Source organism: Sorex araneus, chromosome 7, assembly GCF_027595985.1.
Source record: "Sorex araneus isolate mSorAra2 chromosome 7, mSorAra2.pri, whole genome shotgun sequence".
NCBI classification, from domain to species: Eukaryota; Metazoa; Chordata; class Mammalia; order Eulipotyphla; family Soricidae; genus Sorex; species Sorex araneus.
Window position 1 is genome coordinate 57,307,095 of NC_073308.1, and position 13,788 is coordinate 57,320,882.

General features: G+C 43.0%; 1 protein-coding gene across 2 annotated transcripts; it reads right to left on the reverse strand.

Moving 5' to 3' along the window:
* Window positions 1–1,887: 1,887 nt before the first annotated feature.
* Window positions 1,888–10,543, reverse strand: NPY2R (neuropeptide Y receptor Y2). Of its 2 annotated transcripts, none has more exons than XM_055144935.1 (2): window positions 10,094–10,543; window positions 1,888–5,906 (listed from the first exon to the last, which is right to left on the reverse strand). In XM_055144935.1, exon 2 carries the CDS (start codon window positions 5,882–5,884, stop codon window positions 4,733–4,735), a length of 1,152 nt encoding a protein of 383 aa, XP_055000910.1. In that variant the 5' UTR covers window positions 5,885–5,906; window positions 10,094–10,543; the 3' UTR covers window positions 1,888–4,732. The 2 variants fall into 2 exon arrangements, with proteins under 2 accessions (XP_055000910.1, XP_055000909.1); XM_055144934.1 differs by having other exon boundaries at window positions 10,090–10,541.
* Between the last annotated feature and the right edge of the window lie 3,245 nt (window positions 10,544–13,788).

Consider the following 13,788-nt stretch of genomic DNA (forward strand, 5'->3'; position numbering starts at 1 on the left):
TTGTAGTATTTGCAAGAGTTTTTATGATGCAGCAGACAAATCACAGGTTATTGCATTCATATCCAAAATAATACAATCGTTACCAATTCTGTACACTCTACATTTAAAAAATTATTTAAATTATTCAAATGATTTGAAAACTTCAATTTCCTATAGTGTTAGAGCAGTCATTCAACATAGTTCCAAATCCACCACCAGTCATATACTTGCACAAATTTGTACCAGAAATAAAAATTGCTGCAAAAATATTTTAAGCTATAATAATCATAAAGCAGATGAAATAACAAATAAAAATGGAAGGAACATTGAAAACCAAGTATAATAAAGTGACCATCAAATCTGCTCTTTACTGGAGAGAAACTAATTCATCTTTAAAAATTCCTTGTTTAATAAGATTCCTACCATCGTTAATATTATTAGATTAAACCATGATTGCATTTTGCAATATGTGTTGTTCATTTTCCTTTTCTTTTTAAGGAAAAGTAAAAGTTTTATCTCTGTTTTGACATTAATGTTTCATCTCTTATCGACTTGAAAGTTTCAGACTATTTTCTCCCGAAAGCATTATTTCTTTCATTCATCCAAAGAAGCTAGGCTAAAACGTAATTTTTTGCCTCTTTTTAATTTTTGGTTTTTGAGCCATACTCAGCAATGCTCACGGCTTATTCCTGCTTCACACTTAGGAATTACTCCTGGCCATGCTCACTGGACCATATGTGATGCCAGGGATCAAACCTGGATAGGCCACGTGCAAGGCATGTGCTCTACCCACTGAATTATCTCTCAACCCCTGCCCCCCACCCCCACAAATGTATTCTTATGTGGATTTTCAGATAACTCTTAAAGACTTGGTACGATTTTTTTCCTTCTCTGTTCCAACAATCTAACATGAATGCTAATGGAGTTGTAAATATATACCTATACTTTATGTATAAAGTTATATCCACATACACACATTTTACTTCTCAGTCCACTTTACTAGTTAGAAACGTTTTTAAAAGTAATTTTAACATTGGTGTTGATATCAGAAAGAAGAAAACAAAGATGTAGTTAACTCATCACATCATTGAAACTAAGAATCCAAAGAGCCAGAGTGAATGAGAAGATGAATTTGAAAGTTCAAATTACACCTTTGGGGACAATTCTCAAAGTTGTTAAGATTGTCTGACAGCAATTAACCGTTAGATTTTCCTTTCTCTAATCTCCCCTGTAGCTCAGGGGCTGGAAACCTAATTATTACATTTCCCCAAAATCCCTGACAGCAAATGTGGGTTATAATCCACAAATGAGGCAATTACATAAATTTTGGACCGCAGAAGAGAAGCAAAAGATATTAATGTGAGTCTGGGAAGTGTGTACTAGGATCTGGGCCCAATAACATAAGTAATAGGGTTCTAGCTGATAAATCTGCTTTTGTTCCCATGCACCTACCTTATACTTTGGCACTGCAGGCGTTAGTCATAGTTTCCTGCCATTTTGTACTTCTTGATTTCATTGGTACTAATGGAAGCTTTTCCTGATGATCACTTCTTCACTTCCTGCAGTGGTTTTGTAAGATTTTAGTTTCTTGCACTAAATGGCCTTTAGAAACACTTAGACTGGATTCTCTTTAGTTATCTGAATCGTAACTAAAGCACTACTTTGCCCCCCCTACCCCCACGCTTTCCTAGTATAAGGTTTTTGATTATTTTGAATGAATAATAAATGGAGTTCCTTTATAAAGTTCTTTCCAATTATGCAAATGTATATTCTCCATAGCATCTACAATATTCAAATAGTTCAACCACAGACAAATAGTCGTCTTTCCTGGAGACCTGTCGAGCTGAAAGTTCCCTTTGCTCGAGCGGGCACGAGTTGAAAGGGAACTTTCAGCCCGACAGGTCTCCAGTAAAGAGGGCTCTAGGTTTCATAATAAAAAATGGGAAAGTGAATGGTGATTGGCCTTCAAGTTGCATAATAAAACAGAAAATTTTATACTTTGGTTTTTTTTGGGGGGGTGGCAGTGTTTGGGTCACACCCAGCAATGCACAGGGGTTACTCCTGGCTTTGAACACAGGAGTTATTCATGGTGGTGCTCCGGGGACCATATGGGATGCTGAGAATCGAACCTAGGCAGGCCCCATGCAAGGCAAATGCCCTACTCACTGTACTATCACTCCAGCCCTCTGCTTTGGGGCCTTATAAGCCTATCATCAAACCTTGAACTTTGAACTTTAATATTTGACTCTACAAACCAGGTTGTCAAATTTTAGACAAAAAGAAGACAGACATAGAGATAGAGAAGTAAAAGGTTGCTCCAAAGTGTAATATTTTGCAGAATTGCATAAACAGTAGTACTATGAGTAAAACAGAGAATGCAAGGAAACAGTGCGTGTATTATAGCTGAGGAGATGGAGTTTGGAATCAAAATGTCAGAGTCTGTTGTTGACAAGCTTGGTTTGATGTGTCCTGTAAACAGTCTTGTGTACATGCTATGTCAGGTGATAAAGACAGAGGCTTGAAGTCCAGCAGAAAGAGTTGGTCTATAAAAGTCCGGTACTGTCGCAATATTATAACAGCTAATGAAACGTGCACAATGAAAAGAGAGCTGGGCCATAAAGAACCACCACTAGGTTCCTATTTTAACTTGTATCAAAAGCTTATTGTCTTATACTGAATAGCAATGCTGATATAAAATCACACAGTTTTTCTAATTTCCCAAATTATTTTTATTCCAACAGGTAAAATGACAACATAAGTTATATTAATAACTTAGCAATTAATTGGATCCCATGCTTTAACTGGAATCTGATCAATTACCAATATAACAAGTGATACAATAGCATGCACATTTCCTCCAATGTAAGGTTTTTCCAAGAAGGAGGAAAAGCATTTTAAAACCACAATTACCAATTAACATTTTGAACAAAGTAATCACTATTTAAAGGACAAAAAGGTTGCTTCTTGCACATTTACTTCAAATCCTTCAGAAAATGGAATTATCCAACTGAATGATATATCATACTAATATATATTGTTGTGTTTAATTAGTAGTTTTTCACCTCATTTCTATTATTTTCATTCATTTTTAGTATCCCCCAAATTAAGTCAACTTTAAGACCAGTCCTTTTCTTTCTAGCATGAAATGAAGTTAAATAAGCCTGGCAAGCTACCCATGGCATGTTCGATATGCCAAAAACAGTAACAACAAGCCTCACAATGGAGACGTTACTGGTGCCTGCTTAAGCAAATCGGGATGATAACAGGACGACAGTGCTACAGAGCAGTGCTATAAATTTTAAATACAGCCATAGAATTAATCTCTCAAGTTGAAAGCTAATGTTTATATATAAACCAATGCTTATGTTAAATTTTTTTTAAATTTAAGGGATGTATTCACAAATTTAGTTACACCTATAAAAATATGATGCAATGTGAAACCTTTTAACAGCATCCAAAGAAATACAACTATTTTATTACCTCAATTTTTATAAGCATAAGAGTTTTCAGCATCTTTGGTTGGGTACTATTGAAACAAAAATCATATTCAAAAGGTCAGTGAAAAATATTATAGTATTTATGCTCCAATATTTATAGATGAAATTTTATTATGTATTTATTCATAAGTTATCAAAAATATAGCCAATTATTTTGAAAGGAGGATAATTTATTCTGAAACTGTTCCAAAGAGAACATTTGCAAAGTGGAACAAATCCAATGTGTTTAATATTTCTTACCAGATGGGTTCCATTTTGGTGAAATTACAGTTTTATTAATTAAATAAATTATGAATTAGTCCACAGAAGATGATTTTAAAAAATATTATTGTTCTATGAATACACTTAAGCTTTGTATTTTTTCCAAAATTACTTATAAATAATTATAAAATATTACAAAATACCACAAAATTTCTAATATAATTTAATTTTTACTGAAGATAAACTCAGATTTAACACAGGAATAATTCATGTTCCAAATGTTGTTACAATAAGCAACGATTATGGTGCATGCTTGTTACTAAAATCGTATCTACAGAAAGAAGGAACAACTTGAAATGAGAAGTTAAAATGATGGTTTGCATTTCTATAATACAGAGTTTCCGCCTTCAATTCTGAGTTGAAGAAACTTTTGCCAAACCATAAGAACAACTGATTGTGCACTGCATACTACCCCCATCATTGGCTGAAATACTAATCACATAGCAAATATCAGTTTATATCCTGGAAGTCATTCAAGTAGTTAATAATAGTTAACTCATGCTTTCCCTGATGGGTTTGGTCCATTGGAAGGACAATAAGTAACCCAAACACAATGAACTGGGAAAGTCTGAGGCTCCAGAGGAAACAGGCATCTGGTGTCTTTCATACAAGAAGGAGAGAACGGAGAATCCTCAATGAACACCCTAATGTGATGTGAAAGTCATTCATCCACCCGCTTTAACAATGCCAATAATTCCAACTCCTTGTTCAAGGTCCTTTCCCTCTGGAAAATGGTCAAAAAGCATTTGTCTCTGCTTTTATTATAACACCACCAACCACCCTGCGAACTGTTAGCAAACTGTCTTATTACTTTGTCTTTGAACACGAGTGCATTCATCAAAGCTCTGTCACCCCATAGTTCTCCCTGACCTACAGCACAGATGCTTCCACTCAGATTTTCCTGGACTGGGAAATCAGGATGTTCCTGCATGCTTCTCAGTCAGAGATATTGCTCTGGTCAAAAACCTTCCATGTACACGCACACGGCTGCTGCCTTAGACATTGGTGGCCCCTGCGAAAGAATCTGTGGGACCACTGTTCTTCTTGACTTCCAGGTTCTTTTTGGCTTTGAATGTCACGGACACCTCAGAGTGGATGGCGTCCAGCCTCTGCTCACAGCGGAAGGCGGACAGGAAAGCCTGCCTGTAGTTGCTGTTCATCCAGCCGTAGAGGAGAGGGTTGACAAAGGTGGAGCACATGGCGATGATGTGGAACACGGTGAAGATGAGTTTGTACTCCTTCAGGTCCAGCACTTGGTTGTCAATGTCGACAGCAAGTTGGAAGGCATGCAGGGGCAGCCAGCTGACCGCAAACACCACCACGACACACACCAGCATTTTGGTGGTTTTCTGCCTGCGCTGATGGTAGTGGTCACCAGACCCTCCGGGACTGATGTGGTTCTTAAGCTTACTCCAGATTCGCATGTAGGAAAATGAGATGATGACCAGTGGTAAGACGTAGAGGAGCAGCAAGGAGGAAAGGCTGTAGATGGTGCCATAGATACCCTTCTCCTCCCCAGGCCACTTCTCAGTACAGGCCATGATCTTGTAGTTAGTGACAATCTCAATCAGTGAATACTCCCGGAAGATGGCCAGGGGACTCGCTAGCAGCGCACTGATGGCCCAAGCCAGGCCAATGATCAAAAAGCTGATTCGTTTGGAGATCCTGCTCTCCAGGTGGTAGACGATGCAACGATGCCGGTCCAAGGCAATTACCGTCAAGGTGATGGTGGACACTTGCACGGCTAGGGCCTGGGCGTAGGGAACCAGGTGGCATAGGACAGAACCCATTGTCCACTGGCCCATTAAGGTGTAGGTGAGAGTGAATGGCAAGCAGAGGGTGTTCACCAGAAGATCAGCCACAGCCAGATTGGCAATGAAAAAGTTGGTTACTGTGCGCATGCTCTTGAACTTGATCACCACGTGGATCACCAGGGAGTTGCCAATGACGCCGAGCAAGATGATGGTGCAGTAAGCCAATATGAGAATAACCTGGACCTCAATCAGGTTGGTGCTGTCTATAAGCTGTGGCTCAGGGACAGCGGGCAGCTCACCTCTAGGCAAGGTGGTTTGCTCTGATCCATACGGCTCTGCCCTCACTTCTTCCACTGTCTGGTTCTCATCAGCCTCAGCATCGATAGGGCCCATCTTCAGCAGCTATTGTCAGAGTCTACAATAAATCAACAGAAATGGATCGAGAGTGAAGCAGAGAAATCTCACACATGGATAGACTCTGGGTTGGAGGTTAAAATATGGGAGCCCTAGAATTGCATTTAGTATGAGATTCAAAAAAAAGCAGGCCCGTTAATAAGTCTGGTCAGAGAAAATAAAGATGAATGCTTAGAAAAAGAGAGACCCTGGAAAAATATATATATATTTCAATGGTAAAATATAATCCCTAGAGTAGAGGTATAATTCCATTTTAGATGCAACATGTTTTGAATGGATTCAATATTAGGAACTGTGTGATTACTTTTATAACTGCTCTACCTTCATGAAATTTCTTTTAAGAATCATAAAGTGATCTTCACTATCTTGACTGCTTTCAGTTTGCAAATGCAGCAACAAATTTCACAGAAAAGAAAATGCTTATGGACTCTTAGAAATATAACATACTTAAGGGAAACAAAAGATCTTTATATTATTTTTCTAGTGTACTGGTTGATATTTTTCAAAAAGGCAACCAGCCTTTAACAGCCACTTTTCTATGATCTGAAATAAATGTTCTAATTATAGCAGAATTCCACAGGTACTACGTGAAAAATATACCCACATCTGAACTACATCTTTTTCTGACATATCAATATGAAAGTTTTAAAACTTTTCTTTCCTAATTTGCCTCCCGGGCTGAAGCACAGCGGGTAAGGCGTTTGCCTTGCACGAGGCTGACCCGGGTTCGATTCCTCCACCCCTCTCAGAGAGCCCGGCAAGCTACCGAGAGTATCGCGCCCGCACAGCAGAGCCTGACAAGCTACCTGTGGCATATTCGATATGCCAAAAATAGTAACAACAAGTCTCCCAATGAAGACGTTACTGGTACCCTCTCGAAAAGATCGATGGACAACGAGATGACAGTGACAGTGAACAGTGAATCTGCCTCCCAAACCAAAAATTTTCTTCACATGCCTTTCTTCAATTAATGCCTTGCCACTGACCTTTTAAAATGAGAAGAGGAAAAAAAAATCAACAAAACACAAAGTCAATATCTATTCTAGATTTTTCCTACTCTATTTATTTATTTGCTTATTTATCTTGTTTTGGGAGCCACACCAGGCAGTGCTTGAGTTTACTCCTAGATTTGTGCTCAAGGATCACTCCTGGCAGGCTTGATGTGGGCCTAGGTCATCCCACTCTGTTCCGTGATTCTCACCAACTCCCGGGTCTTAGGGATACGGGCTGGGTCCAGCAGCACACAAGGTAGCACAAGGTAGCACTGGAGGGCATGAGCACAGGAGAAGCCAAAGACTCCTCCCTCCTCTCTTCTCTGGACAGAGCTCAGCCCCACGGCTCCATTCTTCCAAGACTGGCCCCAGGGTGACTATTTCCATTGAAGGGCCTCAGTGCTTAGGCTTCTGACTCAGTCCTGCTTTCTGGGTCCCTCCAGTTTAGGGACTGAAACTCTTTGTTCATGCTAGCCTGCATGGCCTCAGTGTCTTCTATTGCGCTTTTTTTTTTTTTTTTTTTTTTTTTTTTGTGGACAACACCTAGATGTGCTCAGGGCTCAGAATCACTCCGGGCAGTGTTCTGAGGACCATATGCCATTCCAGGGATCACACCAGGTAGGCTGTGTGCCAGGAAAGCACCTAACCTGCCAGTGTCTCTTTAGACCCCATATCCTTCTCTTTTTTTTCATGTTTGAGTAGCATCTGCTTTTCGAGGTCTGCTGATACCAACAAACATCAGGGCTTTGTTTTGTGTTCTCCCTCTACAGGCGACGCACACCGGGTGAGAATGTGGATGTAAGTAGAAACTCTCAATTCCAAGACAAAACATTCACAGCTTTCCTGGAACTCATCCCCGCCCAGCTTCCTGGCTTCCTAACTCCTGACATGCCAACAGTTACCTTGTGTTTCAATCAGAATGAGCTACTGCTAGAACCACAATACACAGCCTTTGTTTGGGCTCTCTGCCCTCCCGGTTCTGAACCAGGAAGTCTTTGACTTCCCCCACCAACCTGGACTCACTTCCCAGCTGCTGGGGACTCAGGAACCTTACCTTGCAGCTGCTGCGTTCCCCCTTCCACTCCACCACAGAGAAAGCTCTCTGAGGACAGAGGGCTGGATCTTTTCCAAGCCTTGCCTTATCCTTAACACACTATCTACACCTTAAAGGTACTCAACACTTTCGCAAAACAAACACAGAGCTGAAGGCAAATACAATTTTACTGAATGATTGAGGTCAGCAAAACACAATGTAACAATTGTAATCTTTCCTTTACTTATAATAATTGCTTGCATGGATTCCTTGCTCTAATATGATACCTGGAACTGGTTTTCTTGTTCTTAGAGATGCAAACAGTGCTCCAAGAAAGTTTTTCCAAAATGCCTTTCAAATCAGTCCCTGATTGGTCAGACATAAATCCTTAGTAAACACTAGAAGGAAAGTTTTCTGTCTCAAGGATAGAAAACATATACATACCCAGTCACACAATCATGCCTATACACACATCTTCAAAGAAGATTTCTTCTAAAACAAATGTCCACATGCTAATGCACTAGCTTGCCTGATAAGTATTACTTCCCTCTGCATAAATTTCAAATAGACTCTTTCAATGAATCCGGGCCCTTGTTTGCATTTGCTTCCATTTCTTAGTCCTGAGTGAAAGAGCTGACCATTTAAATCCTGCAGTGTATATTGGATTGGTCATACCATTTCCCTTAGATTAAGAGAGACTGACTTTACAGACAGCAATTAGTCCATCCTGACAAGTCATTAACAGAATTAACAAGACTCCAAGAGGTCTGACTTGGAGCACTGCCTCGAACTAAATTGAGAGCAAGTCTGAGCTAGAGAGTGCAAATTCCAGAGTGCATTTGATATGTGTCAACTTTTTTACCCCCTCCCACATTTTGTTTTGTGGGGCTGTTGTTGTTGTTGTTTGTAATTTTGAGATCACCTTATTTGAAGTTTCTCTGCAGGAACAGTGACTGATCTACAGTTCAGCAGTGGAAACTCCAGACCCACACCTGTTCTCCAGCATCCTGCTGGTTTTTCACCAGGTCAGAACATCACCCAAGGAAGCACACTTTCAGACGGCCCCTCCGGAAAGGTGGGAGAGGAAGGACAAGCATGCAGAGGGAGCTGCCAGAGTTAAAGTCAAAGCACAAAGACTAAAATCTGAGTTCATAGAGGAAAATATCTCTTTCCTGAAAATAAGGCAAAAGGAGATACTCATATTCTCAATACCTTTAAGACAAACTGAACTGTATGGTGTTCTCAAACAAGTTAATCCGGAAAGAAAATATTTCTTTTTTTCTATGGGAAAATGGTTTTTTTTTTTTTCCAGCAATTCAAAGACCTTCTAATGGTCTGAGTGAGAAACCAGCTCACACCATGACTATATATTTAAATCGGTGGAACTTGTTGCAACAGTATTTGTGCTATCACAAGTCTGCCTTAGTGAACCTTGTTAACAATCACAAAACCTTCCGAGAAGTTTTCTTGGCGAGTGGGAGGGGGGGCGGGATAAGAACCCCAGAAATCAGAAATCATGCCACATGCTGTATTACTTGCTTGTTAGTCTCAGAGAAGGAGGACAAACGCTCAAGAAAGCAACATACAAGATTTAATGGCTGACCTGTCTAGCAAAAGTGTTGAAAGAAAACACCCACCAAAGATTAGGGACTGTCTCTCCCAGGCACGCTGGAGCTCTGGTCTTTTTGGAAAACATTATTTGTCTATTTTACGCCAGTGGGTTCAGTGACACGTTCCTATGATAAAGTCCTGGCCCAAAGGCTACTCCCAGAGGGTGAAACAGAGCTGGTGGAAGACCCGTGATTGCCTTCTCTATTCTGTCTTTTCTTGAACAGCTTCTGAGAATTCAGTATAAGCTCTGCTTCGGGCAGCTGTGTGATCTTTAAAGCAAGTGGCAGGAACGGTGACACCTTCTTGTTCTGGAAAGCTCATGCCCTCTCCCTAGAAAGGGTTAGGGAAATAGGCAAGAATCTTCAGGAAAAATAGAAAATTGCGGATGGGGACCCCCCACCTGCATCCACATCTTGGACCTAAAGGGGGGGAAAGGGGAGCCCCGACCGGAGTGCGGGGTTCCCCCGCTCCCTCGCGCCGCCGGGACCCGCGCACTTGCCAGAGGAATTCCCCGCAGAGGAGGCATCGAGTTGAAACTTAACACTTACCCACCCGGAGCTGCCGCTCCCGCAGCCTGTCAGTCCGAGGTTCCCCTGGGTCTGGCTCCGAGAAGGCGCGGCTCGCAGGTTTCCTAGACCGCAGGTCTCCAACGACTAGCGCGGCTGGGTTTGCGCAGAGCGGGGCGCGCCGCGTGCACCGCGAGTCCGAGCTCCACCTCACCGGCCGAGCGCGCCCCGGCTCCGCACTGCGCCGCCCAGGAGGGGGTGCGGGGAGGGGGGCGGATCCCTCCCTCCAAGTAAAAGAAGTAGGTGCAGATGCTAGGAACGGGGGGCGACGGTCCCGCAGCCGAGAGAGCCGGTCGAGAAGTTTCCGTGGGAGGCAGGAGCAGGGGATGGCGACCACTGTCTCTGGTCCAGGAGCTTCTGGAATCCCCCAGCGGCGGGACCCTCGCCAGCGCGGCGCCCCCTCGCGGGTCCCCACCACCTGCAATAACTGCCACTCGCCTCCGCCCCCTGGAGAGACCCCCCCCCTAAGTTGAATCCTGAGCGTGTGCACGACCCTTTTCCTTCCACTACCCCCCTCCTGTCCTTTGCTCTGGTCTCCTGCAGAGGTGAGCGCGGGACCGCAAAGCCCCCAGATTCTGCACCGGGTTCAACAAATGTCCCTCCAGGAACGGAGTCAGGCACAAACGAAGGCGACGGAGCTTTAAACCCGCAGCCTCGGGGGAGGCGAGCGGGGACTTGGAGCAAGAGGGGTCCGGATCTTGGGAGTGGGGGACAAACGGGGCCGCAATCTTGGAAGGGCTGGGGAGGAAAAAAAAAATCACAGTTCCCAGCCAGGGATTTGCTTTCCGTGCCCCCCAAGCCCCCCTGTGCCAATCCCTCGGGTCGTAGGAGCAGAGGTGCGACGCTGGAAGGAAAGGAAAATCAGACGAAATCTAAAGAGGACGTGAACGCCGCGCGCTGACTAGGCTGCAGCGCGCAGAGCCGACGGCGCCCGGGCCTGGCGGAGCGCGCGCGCGTCTCGGAAACGCTCCCGCGGCTCGTCTAGGCTAGACCCTCCCTCTGGCCTGCCCAGCCCCCGCGCGCGCCGGGAGCCCCCAGCATCCGAGCAGCCTTTGCAAAAGTCGAGTCAACAAATCTGGGCTCTCGGTTCCCCGGGTGTTCCTCCCGGATATGCTGAATTCCGAATCATTCCTTCTCGTCGATGACAGCCCGCCTCCCTTTCCCTGCCGAAATTTTTTTTCGAGGGGGCAGCAGAGCCTAGCGAGCTAGGAAAACAGCCCGAAATTGGAAATCGGAAATCTTTCCGCAACTCTGCCTTGTCGAGGGTCTGTGCGGCTCCGCGCAGCCTCTGCCATGTGGACCAGCGTGCTAGGCTCATCCTCTTGGCAGGTCACTGAAATGGACCAAAAGATTAACCTCCTCCAAAATGACACGCTCCCAAATAAAGAATTAAGGCTCAAGAGGATTAATTTTTCAAGCCTGTGAGGGCTTGTCCTAATATTATGTATGTAAGGCATTTTTGCACAGCTTAATCTGAAAATGATCTTGGGTTAAAGTAGAATGATGCCTGCAGCAATATAGACATTATGCATGAAACAAAACAGCTGGGGATTTTCAATGACTTCAAAACAAAAGTCAACAGAACTGAAAAAAATCCAAGATAATTCAGTCCACTTTCACTTAAAATATTCTCTGTGTGTATGTGTATGTATATACATACATTTATATGCATACATATTGCCTTAGGAAATATTCCCTATTTACATGTGTGATGCAACAGGGTCTATGTTTCTTAATGTGTTTACACTGGTAAAGAATGAATTACGTATTAAGGGGTTGTCTTTAGAAAAGTGAGATTGGTTTGAAATAGCCACATAAACAAACATGTGGGGAAGATGGGGAGAAAATGCAGTTCTTTTGAGTAACTGCTTGGTGAATTCAACTAACTTCACTGAGATTCATTACACAAAGATCATTTTTTTGCTTCCTTGAAAGTGCCTTTCAAAAGCATCTTAACAGTCACCTACAGACATTTGTCTCACTTCTTATGTCACATCCTCTAAGATTCACTGTCTGTAGCCTTAAGATTAAATCGCTCAGGGCTGGAGAGTTGTGAATGATAGATATGAACAAGTAGCTCTTACAATTGTGCTCTTTAAAGTCTAACATTGTGAAATGTGAAAACTGTGAACCACTCCTATGAAGATTTTGGAGATGGTGGTGAATGTCAGTGAGTCCATACTGAGAAAGGGCAGGATTTCTTTTAATTTTTTAATTTTTTTGTCTTGAAAAAAATTTTTATTAGAACTTTTAGCTCTAGCTCAGTTTTTTTCTTTAAATAAAAATTTTATTTTATTAAATCACCATGTGGAAGATTACAATTCTTTCAGGCTTAGGTCTCAGTTATACAATGCTGAAGCAACCATCCCTTCACCAGCACCCATATACCACCACAAAAAAAAAAACAACACAGTACACCTCCCATCCCGCCCCCCACCCCCGCCTTGTAACTGATAAGTTTCATTTTACTTTCTGTTTACTTTGGTTAAATTCAATATTTCAAGACAAACCTCACTATTGTTGTTAGGAGTACCCCACTAGATTCAGACCTACTGTGAAGACAAATGAGGTCGAGCGGCCGCTAGCATTTTGAATTTCCGTACTTTAACAACTAAGTCCAGGGAGATTTCTTCCAGATATTGGATCATTGCAGGCTTGAAAATTGGATCATTGCAGGCTTGAAAATCCAATCTGTGGTCGCCATAATATGGCGGACACCGCATCCTTCATCCCCGGAGAGAAAGAGGCGAGAGAGAGAAATACCTTTCCCCTCCTGGGCGGGCACGGGGCCGAGGCTTAGTTCTCAGGCTGGAGACATTCTGCGAGGAGTTGCCCATGCCGAAAGAGGTTTTGCTGGGTCTGGATTCACGCTTGTGCAGCTGCGGAGAGGCCGCACATGCGTGCGGCCCCCGGGATCACATCTCAGCGGTCTGTTTTTTGTTTTTGAGTCACACTCAATGATGCACAGGGGTTACTCCTGGCTCTGCACTCAGGAATTACTCCTGGAGGTGCTCAAGGGACCATATAGGATGCTGGATATCGAACTGGGTCTGCAACATGTATGGCGAATACCCTATCCACTGTGCTATTGCTCCAGCCCAGGGCAGGATTTTTGCTGCCAATTTTTCTGTTAAACTGTGTAGCTCCTCAGACAACTCAACGTCTAGCCAGAGTGTGTGCTTATGATGTTCGTAGGGAATAGCTTCAAGTCTGATGCCTACGCATTGAGAGCCAATGATTTTTTTACAGATGCAGGCTAGGCTGGAGGAGACAGCAGTGAGTAGCGGGAGATCATGACACCCTGGAAAGTACAAATACAAGTGTATCTTCAGAAGGAGGAGGCTGCCTCAGCTTCCAAAGAACTGGCCTGCCAAGATCTAGATCCAGGATCTAGATCCAGGATGGTAAGAGCTGATATATTTTTAATTTTTTCGTTTAAGTTAAGAGCTGTGGTTTATAAAGTTTTTGATAGTTGAGTTTTGTTGAGTTATGTCTCAACAAAATAGTTGAGTTATGTCTACAGTGATCGAGCACCCATCTCACCCCAGTGTTAACTTCTATTCCACAGTGTTCCCAAGTTCTCACCTGCCTGCCCCCCCACCCCAATTGTCCATCTTGACAGGGACATTTTAAAGTTTGGTAGTTGCAATTTCAGTGTTATTGAGTTTGTGATTTGGACAA

Coding starts and splice junctions, on each gene's coding strand:
- NPY2R (XM_055144935.1), bottom strand. CDS start 5,884: ATGGGCCCTATCGATGCTGAGGCTGATGAGAACCAGACAGTGGAAGAA.